We start from the raw sequence: 14,386 nt of genomic DNA, 5'->3' as shown, positions 1-14,386 counted from the left end.
GAGTGGTTAGGGGGTGATAAGGCTGGCATGCAGAAGCAGTTAGGGGCAATCAGGAAGGCAGGCAGGCAAGCAGTTGGGAGCCAGCAGTCCAGGATTGTGAGAGGGATCCCAGATTGGAGAGGGTGCAGGCTGGGCTGAGGGACACCCCCCCGCCCCCTGTGCATGAATTTCGTCCACCGGGCCTCTAGTATAGGATATACACTCAGTGGCCAGATTATTATGTGTTCAGCGATCATAATAATCTGGCCACTCAGTGTATGTTTCTGTGAATACCTAAATAGCCATGTCCAAATTAATAGAATGAAGATGGAGAATTGGTTTGTTAGAAATTCACTTACAGCGAATTTACCTTCCAAAATCTAGCAAACTTTAATCAAGCCCTGGCCAGGGTGGCTCAGTTGGTTGGAGCACTGTCCCAGACACCAAAAGGTTGTGGGTTCAATTCCAGGTTAGGGCACATACCCAGGTTGCAGGTTTGATCCCAGGTTGGGGCATATACAGAAGGCAACTGATCAATGTTTCTCTCCTATGGATGTCTCTCTCTCTCTCTCTCTCTCTCTCTCTCTCTCTCTCTCTCTCTCTCTCCTTTCCTCTCTTTAAGCATGTTTCTTGGGTGAGGAATAAAAAATAAAAATAATACAAGGAAAGATATCTATTGGAAAATAGGAAAAGGACAGGTTTGAAAGATGCTTAAGCATCAATAAATACATTTTAATACACAGTATACTGCACAAACAACAGTAAAACCATGGAGAAAGAGAAGCACTATAAGCCAGACTAGAAAACTGCATGTGTCTAGTACATCTTGCCATTTCCATGAAATGTGCCCAGCAAATGTCAGATGAACAAACCACAGTATTTAAAACTGCTTTACAGCCCGACCAGCATGGCTTAGTTATTGAGTGTTGACCTTTGAACCAGAAGGTCAGGGTTCAATTCTCAGTCAGGGCACATGCCAGGGTTTCAGGCTCAACCCCCAGTAAGGGGGCATGCAGCTGGCAGCCGATCAATGATTCTCTCTCATCTGAGTTGTCCAGGATAAAAAGGTAACTAGCAGTTGTTTTAATAACTTTTATGTAAACTAAATGTTATGTTTAAACTAGGGGCCCAGTGCATGAATTCATGCACCTTGAAAAGAACTGGGGGCTGAGAGGCTTTGGTGGGCACAGGGACGGGTCTCAGCCCATCCTCCATGCCCCCGCCTCGCCCCTCCCTCACTGTGGACCCCGGTCCCCTGTCTGCCGACAGCCCCGCTCCCGCCGCCATTGCTCCCATGTGCGGACGGCGCCGGCCCCGCTCATACCCACTGACAGCGTGGAGCGATTGGAGCTGGCGCCATCAGTGGGTGCGAGCAGTGGCTGCTGCTCCGATCACCCCTTAGGAGCAGGGGGAGGTGGAGAAGCCCTCAGGGGCCATTGGGGCCAGCAGCGGCCACTTGCACCCACTGAACCCACTGACAGCGCCGAGCAATTTGGGCCAGCGCTGGACGCTGGCAGCGGGTGCGAGTGGGGCCGGTGAAGGCAGCAGGTGTGTCTGGCAGGACCGTGGAGTGTGGGAGCAAAGAATTTTCAGTAACCACCAGAATTTTCAGTAACCACCACAGCCCCGATGACAGCGACTGGTGCCCTGTCTTGGTCTGGCGTCCCCGCTCACCTGCTCCACCATCCTGTGGCCGATACCCACTATGTTCTGCGCTCTGCCGCCTGCTGCCAATGCCCACCATGTTCTGTGCGTGCCCCCTGGTGGTCAGCGCATGTCATAATGACCGGTTGTTCAGCCATTTGGTCTATTTGCATATTAGGGTTTTATATATATAGATGATATTAAGAATAAACTATTCAGTTCATCTAAATATCAAATTTCTGATGTCATCTAATGACCTGCATGTATGGATTAATAATCACTTTATACTTTCTAGGCTACAACTAATGCAACATTCTCAAAGAAACAGTCTCCTAACAGAATGACTGCTACTACTGAGGAAAGAGACATTATTCAGAACATTGTCTATTTCATTCCTAAGTCAGGACAACTCGTCTACTTTAGACTTCAACTTCTAAAGACTGCTGTGATCTACAGAGTTTGGCCATAGAACTATTTGTATTGAAAAGTTAGCCAGCATGCCTTCAGTGAACTTCATTCATTAGTATTAGTCCTGGCAAGGTTTCCATATTTCAGGGTTCATTTTATACTTTAATTTGGTTAGTAGGTCTTTGTTTAATCGTCCTAATGAAAGAAGAACAAAGGCGGTTTAGGCAATCCAAGAGAGTAATACACTGTATTTTATCTCTGAAAAAAGCCGGACAAAGCCAGAATGCTGATACTTCTGATTTTCTTCAGGACATTTGGAACCGCAAATCAGCTGGAGGATAAAGATCCTCACTGTACTTAACTGCAGACACCTTCAGAAGAGAAACACGGTGTCAGTCATATAAATTACGTTTTGCCAGCTACACAGGGGTTGGGAGGCAGATTATCTCACCAGAAGAGTTTCTGTTTCCTGGGACGGGGGTGTGTGTTTCTTAAATGCAACCTCCTACAATAAAATCACCAGCCAGGCCAGTTTTTGCCCTAACTACGTCTCTTTATGAAGTATTGATGCTAAGGTCAGGCGATGGTGCTGGTGTAAATGAAAATAGTCTGCAGGTTTACTGACAACTGGACGATGTCTACAGCTCCAAAGGGAAACACTTTCCATTCCTTTGCATCAAATTTTCTCAGTCACAGTAGTTCCTCAAGTTCCTGCTGCTCTGTGATTTCCTTCTCCCTCAAAAGCCAAAACCCATTTTCTTCTTATTGCTTGGGTCCCCTAAATTTTTTCTCCTCATGAAATCATCTTTCACAATATACCATTCTCCCCTCACCCAATACAGGCCTTTTCATTCCTGTTTTGACTTCACTAAGGAAAGTGAGTCCTGTCTATTCTCTGTCATGCCTGTGGCATTGGTAAGCTACTCTTTTTTCTCCTATTACTTTGTGAAGAATGACTATGCCCAAGTTTTTCACTTTGCTTTGTAACACAGGTATTTTATTTTTGAATCTACATTTCTTTTTGCAGCTTCTTGGACTTCCTTCAGTTGGTGCACAGACAGCCATCCAGTGGAGACTGAGACCACCAGTCCATTTTACACAGGCCACTGAACAGTCAGAAGATGGTAACAACTCTGGATCTCTAGTGACCTGGGCTGGATTCAACTCACTGACCTGGAGGTGAAAGGCTCTGTATTCCATTACTAATCCCTTGAGCTATCCAGCCCCCTGAAAATGATTCTTTGGTTTTATTATTGCAAAGGCCATTTATAAAATCATGAACTGGATTTAGGAAAGCAACCATGAAATAGCAAGGGACAAACTGATTAAAATTCCTTCAATGTAGTAAGGGCTGAAGCCTCTCAGCAGGATTGGGAGAAAAGTTAAATATAGGCACCTCCATTCTTATTTCAAACCGGCTCACTTAAACGTGGCAACTTTAGACCCACTGACCATGACTCAAGGAACTAAATCCTAAATAAAGAAAATGGAAAAGCAAACTATGAAATAGCCAATAATCTTTATTTTGCACTTCCCCACCCCTCTTCACTTTCCAAAATGCACTAACGGGCATATTTGTGCATGTGAAAATATTGTATAAAGTATTTAGAATGATCTCAAATTATTAAAACAAAAACATGTATCTCAACATAGATGCTTTGTTTTGTTGTTCTGATAGGGGTAAAAAAGTTGGCTTCTAGAACAAGGACGGCAATGAAATACTGTACTCTTAAAAGGGCTACTCCATTTCCACTGACTTGCAATTTAACATTCATGGCAGAAAACCTCATTTCTCTAACCACATAATAGGTCTTAAAATATGACTAATTCATACACTAATATCAATTTACTTGGCATTAAAAAAATCACAATTTCTATTAATATATTTATATTAGGCTCAATGCCCATATTCTAGCATTTAAGATATCTATTACACTGGCCCAAATTGGGATTATTTCAAAATCAAGTAAAAGTCCATATTTATTCCAAAGTTGCTAAAATATGTTAATAAAATTTGATGTTTTACATTAAAAATAAAATATTTGGTTTATATCTCAGATATCTATAACATATAATAAATAGTGGGCAGTATAGTAATATAATAAAGTTTTGTGATACCCTGAAATTTGATGAGTTTTCTTTAAAAATTCTTAATATTCTTCATTACAGCCTTAAACCACAATATTAATGAACAAATTTGCAGAAATAAAACAATATAAACACAAAATGCTACAGAATATTTTTTTTTTTTTTTTTTTTTTACTTTTGAGGAATCTACATGTCCTTTAATAAAAGTCAAAGAAATTTACAGAAACAAACCAGATAACAAACCAATTTCAAATAATGAACCACAGGTCTAAGTTGCCATGCTTTCCTTCTAACGGCTAGGGCCCTTTCCCACCGTGTTGTGGGCACTGTGCAGGTTCAGCTCATGGTAGATAACTTTCAACTATGGCTCTGTTTTCTAGCCTTCTTTGCTTATGTACAGCAGTAATTACAGACATGGCTGAAATCACAGTGGATTGCAGAGAAAGCCAGAATTAAACACGATAAAAATTTAAAAAATAACTGCTTCATAAATATTTATTATTTACACGAGGGCAGATCTTCTAGTCTGCAGTTTTTATACAAGTTGATGAAATGTATAAGCAGTGAGAAGAACACCTGCAGTTTAAAGAAGGGCAAAGTTAGAATGCAACAAGACAGAAAATGTGAGTTAACAAAAATAATCTGCATGAGAGCAAACAGGACATGATAGAAACCTTTTTCTTAAAAAATATAAGGTATTTCACAAAAGCCTGAACATTTTACATGTTAATACTAAAAATGGGGGGAGGGGACGCTTCATAAACTTTTATCACAAAAATATTTACCAATACTCCAACTGGAGTTTTCATTTATGTTATTATGATTATCTTACTATAGAGGGAAAGAAGTTGAAAACTGTATACAGCCTAATGATATCATCCTTAAATTACAGCCAAGGTGGTTTACACATCATCTTCTCATCTAATACCTTCATGAAAAGGCCTTGGAGAGAATAAAGAAAATCAGAAGGGAAGATTATGGTCTTTTTATTAATACTTGTCACTGGTAATAGAAAAATGAAGGCCCGGCAGTCCTTGTGCCACACCTGTACTTGAGTTTCCTTCCGTCACACCATCATATGGCCATAGGCCAGTCTGTTCCAGAGGGAAGCATCCAGAGTGGACGCTGCAGTTCTCTTGTCCTCGATCTCCCAAGATTCCTCATCCACAGGACCTTCGCGGTAGATGGGACAGCAGGATTTCATGGATCCCCATCTGAAGTGGTAGGAAAGAAGCCCCGAGGCCACGCCACTGGTCCGAGCTGCAGAGACGTCAATGTGCCCGATGCTTTCTCTTTTTGTGCTTCTTATCCTTCTTCTTGTTGGCACACTTGGAACAGAACCACTGCATTTCTTCTGGTGGTGCAGCCATTATTCCAACACAGGGCCTACATGTTAAGAAAAAAGATTTTGGATAAAGAAGTTATACATATACATGTACACACACACACACACACACACTCTCTCTCTCTCTCTTTCTTTCTATGTTCTTAAATACTTTTAAATAATTAAATAAAATTTTAAGTCTATGGTATATTCACCAGAAATCCAAGCCAAAGAACTCTAATTTATGTAGCACTATTGTTGGACAAAAGAATGATTATATTACATAATGCCCCTTTTATAGGCCCCACAAGAGAAATTAATTAGCCCATTTATCCTTTCAGCTACAACTAGTATAATTCTTCTGAGCAATGGCTTTGTTTTTATCTTATACCTATCATATATCATGTGACTGAATGGATTTCTATCTTTTTATATCTGATATTTTAAAGATAAAATAAGATTATTTGCATACATTTTGGTAGCAATTCTTTGGTAGTGTGGAGCAGTAGTAGAGAAGTAAAAAAACAGATAAGCTGTCCCTTTATTTCTGCAGTTTATGACATGTTTACAAAGGGGTTATCTCAATGGTACTGTGAAGCTTGGCAGCTCTTTACTGAAAATTACTAGAAGGAAAGGAAAGGGCGATCCCTATATCTCCTTTCTTTTCCATTAGAATGGTATTTAAGTTAAGCAAAATATTCAGAATTTAGGTTAAATAACAATAGTCCAAAGACTTGATTTTTAAAATTAATTGCATTTTACTGACTCAGTGATTTTTGCCCTGTATATGATTCTGAGGATAGCACCTGAAGGGGAGACAATCCAAGATGGACCGAAGTCACTAATCTGCTCTGCAGAGTGTCACCCCCCAGGGAGCGACGGGCATTCATTGATGCTTGGAGCACTCACCAGTGGTACCAGTCATCGCAGCCATCACAGCCGATCATGGGACTCCCATCGTCAGGCTTGTTGCATCCAGGACAGATCCAGATCTGATTGCCCCACTCATCTCGGATCTGAAGTTTTAAATGGGGTTGAGAGGGTGTGTGTGCAAACAGAGATGGAATGGGGGAAAAGAACCAAAAAGAGGGCAGGATAAGAGTGATTACTTTATACTGTGAACCTAATACACTGACATATTAAACTAAAAAAAAAAAAAAAGTGGTTAACAATTTATTAAAGTCATGATCATCACCATTCTGGGATCATTTCTAATGAATATTTTAAACTCTTTTGTTTAAGTCATTAAAAAAAGCATTTTATAATAACTTCTGTGAACAATATAGCCTATAGCCACCTTTATCTAAAAAAAATACTGTAAACACAGAAGTTCTTAATAATTAGGGTCTTTATGGCAATAACAACGGTTATTTTTGAACTATAGAGCTCAACCATATGTATTTCCTCAGTCGCATTCACAGGCATGGAATTCATATGTACAGCCAATAGTGCATGTATCACCTTATTACTTATTAGCCAAACCCTTCTCCTGAACTAGCTGATAAGATCAAGGATATAAAAGAGTTGTTACTAAGTAACTTTCCATTCCCTTTATGACATTTTCAGCAAAGTACAATCACTAAAGGGCAAATGAAATAAGGAACTCATGAAGCCAAAGAACTACACATTTAAATATTATTTTTCTACAAAGATGATGTGCTTTGGAGTTTACTTAACTTACCAGTTCTAAATAAGACACATCCCTAATTGTTCCACTTCCTCAAATTCCACATTAACCAAACCAATGTGGAAGAAACAATTCTATGATGGTCATTCAAAAACAGCAACAACTAAACACTAGCTTTCACAATAACACAGCATATAATTTCATTCAGTTTATTTTGTAAAGTATGGTTCCTTCCTTCACTTTCAAATATAACACTGACTAGATACGCAAAAAAAAAAAAAAAAAAAAGGGCTTTCTTTGTGTGTAATGGGTGTATTGGGGACATAGCTGTTTCAGTCTACTGATGTGCTATTTAAGGCCTGCCATGTTTTAAAAAGTCTCTACAAAGACAGTCATGTTCATAGGAAAGCTTCCTAAAGAAAGCTGTGGGCAGCTACATCTCTGACTCAGCCCTCTCTAATTTCAAGGGGAGAGAACCACCAGTTACCACATGCCAGCTGTCCAGGGTTAAGACCAGTCCAGAGCCTATGCCCTGAAGCTGCCATGCATGGCCAGTCTTGCTGCTAGTTGACCTTCCTTGAAATTAGAAGGCCATGACTCTGTTGCTACAAGAGGAATTTGCCATAGCATCCCTAACAACTAACACTGAACACTTGACAGCTCACTAAGTTCTTCCAAACATCTGCTTCATCTAATCATCTTAAAACAACCCCTGGATAGGTTAAGAATGGGGAAACTGGAGCTATGGAAAGGTAACTGCCAGTTCCCAAAGTCACACTATTGCGCAGCGACAAAATCATCTGTTTTGCTCTATGGCCTGTATCTTTCCTCCAAATCATACTTCTTGTTCTTAGTCTAAAAAATGTCTCTTAGGAGACAGAAGGCTTTTCATCCACATTGTCTATGTAAATCTGATCCATCTTCAAGGAGTTAGCCTCAAAAGTCCACTGGAGAACCAGAAATTTTAGAGCTAGAACGAACTATAGTGATAATCTCGTCTAACATAAACCCCTTAATTACAGATGAAATGGAGGTCAAACATAAAATCTTTCCTGATCAACCTGCCTTGCACTTCAATTAAACATGTATAGCAATTGGTTCTTGAGTGGACCAATTTTTTACAAGTATACTTTTATTGATTTCAGAGAGGAAGGGAGATAGAAACATCAATGATGAGAGAGAATCATTGATTGGCTGCCTTCTGCACACTCCCCACTGGGGTTCAAGCCCGAAACCCGGGCATGTGCCCTGACCAGGAATTGAACCTTGAACTCCTGAGCCGGCTGGGCAAATGGACCAATTTGTTGATCACAGATTTTTGTATCACATCTTCCATTTTTGTCTTAAATAGCCAATTTAATACTTTTCTGTTAATTTTTCAGGTCTTTATATCCTCTCTCAATACTTTCGAGATTTTTATCCTCTGAATCATTATAGTGCCTCCAACATGTAATGACTTGTTGAAATTTCCTTCCAAAATGCCTTAAAAATATAATATTTGCATGATTTATAACAACTATCATGAATCCTACCACACCACTTTTCAATCATATCTTCTTGAAAAGATTTGAGCTATCACTAGGCTTATAGTCACAGTCTATATACAGAGTATTTGGTGGTCAAGTTCATGTCATTGCTGAACTCACTCAACAAGGTGAGTTTTGCGATCTGAAGACACACTTGTATACTCAGAGGGCTCTTTGGTCTGGGAGTTCATTTTCATTTATTATGCAAGTCTGGTATATTCTGGACCTTAGCCAATGACATACTATAATTAGTGCTGTTACTTAGAAACAGCAGCTGGCCTATAAGATCTGTATATATTACATAAATTATACTCTTAAGTGAATAACTTAATTGCTTGATCAAAAGTTCAGTGTGAGATTTAAATATCACTATTATTCTCTATATTTATACACTGATATTGTTGTATATATGTATATAATCATATTCTAAAACAATATAAAGAAAAACAATGCGAACATTGAAATACAATACTTTTCTGCCAAAAGCTTGAAAATGCAATGAAAATATCTTTCCAGTCATAAAGAATTGCCTCTGAAATTCAATAATGATACATATGACACTGCTTTTTAATTGAAAACATTTTCATGATAAAAGAGTAAGCTTTTAAGTGACTTTAAAGAAAACACTGCAAAATAAATGCTGCGTACCACGTAAGTGCTGACGGTCTCCGTTACCACACTCCGCACAGGGGCTTTTGAACTTCCGGCTCCAGAGATGGCAGGGGACGGGGATGGCATCAAAGCGGGGGACGAGGTGGACTGTGCAAGGAGTGGCAAAGGCACTGGGGCAGGGGTGACATGCACCGGCACAGTGGCTGGGACTGACACTGGTGGCGGGGTCTTGGGTCTATTAAGAGAAGGAGCTGGCTTAGCCTCGGGGGCTGGAACCACTTTGCTGATGACACTGTCAACAAAAGAGAAAAGGAAAAGTCAAAACAGAACAGTTGAATCAAACTAAATATTTTAAAACATTATTACAAAGTAACTTTCTTCTTCTAGTAGCAAAATACTTTTCTGAAGAGTCCAGAGATGGCTACAGACCTGAGTTCAAGGCCTTTCACCCATTCACCTCTCAACTTATTCAAGAGTCACATATGTTCGCTGGGGGGTGGGGGAAGAAAAGCAGTTCTAGCCCCTTTCCTGGTGATATTACCAACTAATAACTAGAGCTGTGCAATGAGGATCTGTCTCTTCATTAACAATATCTTAGTCACAGAGCTCATGCAGTGGAAGGTGCACTGGACTCAGAGTCAGGATATCTACATTCAAATTCTAGGTCTGACACAGGCTAGCTATGAGACCTTGGGTAAGTTATTTAAAAATATGATGTATTGAGTGCCTATAAGAAGTTAGATATTATACTAGGCACTTTATATATATAATCGCATCTAGTCCTCACAACAGCTTCAAAGAAGTTATAGTGATCCCATTTTATAGATGAGGAAACAGGACTAAAGATAGAAAGGAACTGGGTAAATGGGTGGCAGGCTTTGAACCATGGTCTTTTGATTCCACAGCTTTCTTCTTTTTTCCTTTTTACAAGTTCTTTTACTTGAAAAAAATATATAAATCATTTCAAGCACAGAGAAAACAGACAGCTTAGGTAACAGACTAGACGTTAGCCCTCTGCCATATTTGCTTCAGGCCTCTCTCCCTCGCTCCTCCAGAAGTAAACACTCTCCTCAAGCTGGCAGATCTGTTTTTGTAAATTTGTTCTTTGTATCTTTTCTGCCTTTGTGGGTACTCATAAATAATACACACTGTACTACTGGATTATGGGCTTCAACTACATAAACAATATCAAACTATATTTCTTGCAACTAGCTTTTCTCACTTAGTTTTTTTGTGTGAGATATAATTGACAAGTAACATTGTGTAAGTAGGAGGTGTACAATGTGTTGGTTTGATACATTTGTATACTGTAATATGATTAGTACAGCGGCATTAGTGGTATTAGCTAACACCTTTACCATGCCACATAATTATCAGTTCTTTTTGTGTTCAGAACAATTAAGATCTAGTCTTAGTGAGAAGGCTAAAAGGCTAATTCCAATGTAACCCTGATGGGGGGCGGGGGGGCTAGCAATCTGAATCTGTGCCAGTAACCTAATGTACATTCTTGATAACCTATAATTAAGTCACTGCCCCTTTCTCCACAATCTGGTCTTGCAAGACCTGTTTATCTAAAGTACTACTCCCATTTTAGAGAGGCCATAAACCATGAACAATAAACAACCCCCAGAGGGGGTTATCAGCACTGGCGCCAGGCCAGGCCCTTAGATATGGCCTCACGGCCCCATCCCAACACAGGGGCTTTTTGCAAAGCCAACAAAAGGTCCAGAAGTCCCACCCATATTTGGGGGACAAAGAAACCAAAGGGGATAAAGGAAGAGCTTCCACCATATTGGTTGGCTCAGACTTTGGAGGCAACTCCTCTGAGACCGCCGGTGTAATAAAACTGTGTAACTCCATTTCTCTAAGCTTCACTTGGGTTTCTTTGGTCTTCTACAACATCAGCAATTCTGATGTGTATAATCCAGTAATGTTGAAGATAATTGCTATGCTGTGCCTTAGATCTCCAGAATTTATTTATCTATTAGTTGCCCACTTAGTTTTAAGTCTCTTGATTTATCCATGTTGATACATATGATCAATATTATTTATTGTACTTGTTAAATGGTACTCCATGGTATGGGTAAGTCAAAGGACTTTTGCTCATTGCCCTACTGAGTGCAGGACATATTGCCTTGTACATGTTATAAGCTAACTGTAAATACGTTCAAAAATTTCCCAAGGTACAGTCCGAGATAAAGCTACGGGGTCACAGAGTATGCACCTTTTACCTTGACTAGGAATCCCAAGCTGTTCTCTAAAATAACTGCACCAAGTTATCTCTTCCTACTGTTCCACAATTATCTAGGCCTTGCTTTTCTGATCAACAAAGTGAAAATAAATATAGCTGCTTCTGAGAATTTTGGTGAGAACCTGAACATAGAGAAACATGTCAAACACTATGTACAAATGTAAGTGTTAGCACCAGCAATATACTCATAGTTCTTGTGTATGACAACCCCTGGTACCACCATTACCAGCCTGCATAGTTCCATTTTCTCAAACCACCTCCACTAAAAAGCATGATTTTTTGCTATTCTGATCAGAAGATTTTAAGACAATAAAGTATTTCAAAAAATGCCATCATTATGGAAGCAAATAACTAATGCTGTTTAATTGCTCTCCACTTGTTTCATGCAAGTGTGTGATACTTTTCGAACCTGAATATAGTAAAGACCAGAAAATTTAACATACACTGTTTGTGCAGGAGACACTCAATAAATGGGTAACATAAATAATAGTGAATATTTATTGAACACTTACTAAGTATCCAACTGTTCTAAGCACTTGAAAGCCAACTGCATACCAGGAACTATGCTAAATGTTTACTTGCCTTATCTCACTTGATCCTCATAACAACCAAGTGAGATAAGCACTGTCATTACTTTCCTCTTGCAGATGCAGAAATCTAGGCACAGAGAGATTAGTAGACTACTGTGTGGCAGAGCTAAAATTTAAACCCAGGCAGTCTGATTTCAGAACCTGTGATCTTAACTAATACACCACTGACTCTTGATGCTTACTGAATGACTGTGCACAAATATATAAGACTAGTAGCCCTGTGCACGAATCCGTATACCAGTAGCTCTCTGCGGAGCCTGGCTGCTCCGCACCCGCTGCCCAAAGGCCCATCCGCGGCCAGGTGTGGAACGCTTGCCTCGTTGCCAGGGCAATGACACAAGCGCCCCCCCCCTACTCACCCACCCCCGGCCCTCTGCGGCCGGGGTGGAACACTTGCCTCGTTGCCGTGGTGACGAAGCAAGCATTCCGCCAGGCTGCTCATGCTGTCCGCTCTCAGTGGCCGCCAACCACCCCCACCCCGGGACTGGGAGACTCTGGCGGGGCTGAGAGGACTGGGCACTGCCATCTTGTGGCTATGGGCGCCACCATCTTTGTGATGGAGTGACAGTTAATTTGCATATTACCCTTTTATTAGAAAGGATGAGAGTCCAAAGTTATTACTATATTTATGTTACTATATTTATTGCATTTATATCTATAGTGCAAGCACTCTTTATTTTTATAGTTAGGCTAAAAATTTAAAACTCACTATTTGTGGAGGCAATTTCCCATAATAGTTTAAAACATGGGTTCTGGAAACAAAACTAAAGAAAATGCAGGAACCCAGAGGTAAGTAGAACACAGATGTTTTGTCTGAGGGTATTTGCTCATAAAACAAATCTGATCTTTGGTTTTGATAAAGAGGACAGGTTCCAATGCCCAGGGACTGCCAAAGTGTAAAGTCTAAGAGAACTCCTCCCCACATTAAGGACTCCCAACAGACTACACCAATTAGGTAAGGATGAATGAGAATCTCATGAATTCTCAGCTCTGGTGGTCCAGGGCACTCTATGCAATATTTCAAGTCATTTGGACTCGTAATGTGCCCAGATACCCAGCACAAATCATCCTGAGAGGAAATATTATTAATATTATTAACACAGATAATTATTTAAGAAAAAAAGCGTAGATAATGAAAGATAACCAGACATACAAGGAGGCAAGAAAGCCTCAGGGAGAAGCAGAAAAAATAATAGACAATACAAAGAGACTCATAATGATCATAGATACTAGAACTATCAACTACAAAACCACTCTACTTACAATGCTTAAAAAATAAAAGGCAAAGATTGAAATTATTGGCAGGTAATAGGAGGCTATAAAGGGTGACCTAGTAGATTTGAAAAGAACAGACTTTATAGAAATGACAAATGTAGTAAATGAAGTGTAAAACTCAATGGATGGGAGAATTAGAAACTGAATAGTAAGACAGAAGAAATAATGTAGAACTTAGCCTTGAGAGGCAAAGAGAATTAAAAAGTACAATTAAAAAGTCTAATTAGTACAAGTTTAATCATAATGCTAGAGAGAAAGGGGCAAAGGCAAAATGTTAACAAAGAATATCTAAGACTTTTACAGAACTGATGCAAGATACCAATCCATAGACTTAAGATGCCTAATAGACCCCAGGCAAGATAAATACAGGCAGTTCTCGGGTTACGTGGGACTCGACATACGTCGTTTCGTGGTTACATCGCCATCTCCCATTTATTTATAAAAAAAAGTTCTGTCATTTCAACATATGTACATATGTATGTGCTTTATGTTTTTTATTATTTATTTACCACAAGTAAAGGTCAGGAATTGTTAACTTTTTTTAAAAATTAAAAAAAAATTTTTTTTACTGTTTCACTTCATTACTGTAGTATATGTGCTCCATGTGAGTGACGTAGGTGCTTATGTAGGTGGGTTCCAACTTATGGCGAAAACTGTGTTAAGTCGCACCATAGGAATGGATCTCTGACGTAACCCAAGGACCTACTGCAGACGTATCAGAGTGAAACTATAAAACATCACAAAAAGAAAAGTCTGAAAAGCAGCCAGAGGAGAAAAATAGAACAATTACTTGTTTTATTTTTTCTTTTTGTTAATCTTCACCCCAGGATATTTTTTTCCATTGAGTTTTAGAGAGAGTGGAAGGGAAGGGGAGAGATGGAGAGAGAAACATAGATGTGAGAGAAACACATCTATTGGTTGCCTCCTGCATCTACCTCAACCAGGACTGGGTATTGAGCCTGAAACTTGACAGGAATTGAATCCAGGACCCTTCAGTCTGTGGGCTTACACTCTAAGAACAAGTACTTTCAAAGAAGAAATATATTACAGTTGACTTCTCAA

The 14,386-nt window shown here is 39.6% G+C and overlaps 1 protein-coding gene across 1 annotated transcript in view; it reads right to left on the bottom strand.

Moving 5' to 3' along the window:
• Positions 1-3,195: 3,195 nt before the first annotated feature.
• Positions 3,196-14,386, bottom strand: part of TAF3 (TATA-box binding protein associated factor 3) — a 191,352-nt gene continuing 180,161 nt past the window's right edge. Inside the window, exons 5-7 of the mRNA XM_079772370.1 lie at positions 9,245-9,500; positions 6,353-6,459; positions 3,196-5,505 (exon numbers count right to left, since the gene is read on the bottom strand). Coding sequence (XP_079628496.1) covers positions 5,391-5,505; positions 6,353-6,459; positions 9,245-9,500 — 478 coding nt within the window. The 3' untranslated portion in view covers positions 3,196-5,390. The remainder of the gene's footprint in view (positions 5,506-6,352; positions 6,460-9,244; positions 9,501-14,386) is intronic.

Source organism: Cnephaeus nilssonii, assembly GCF_951640355.1.
Source record: "Cnephaeus nilssonii genome assembly, chromosome: 1".
NCBI classification, from domain to species: domain Eukaryota; kingdom Metazoa; phylum Chordata; class Mammalia; order Chiroptera; family Vespertilionidae; genus Cnephaeus; species Cnephaeus nilssonii.
Note: the sequence above shows the minus strand (reverse complement) of the source record. Positions and strands in the feature narration are given on the sequence as shown.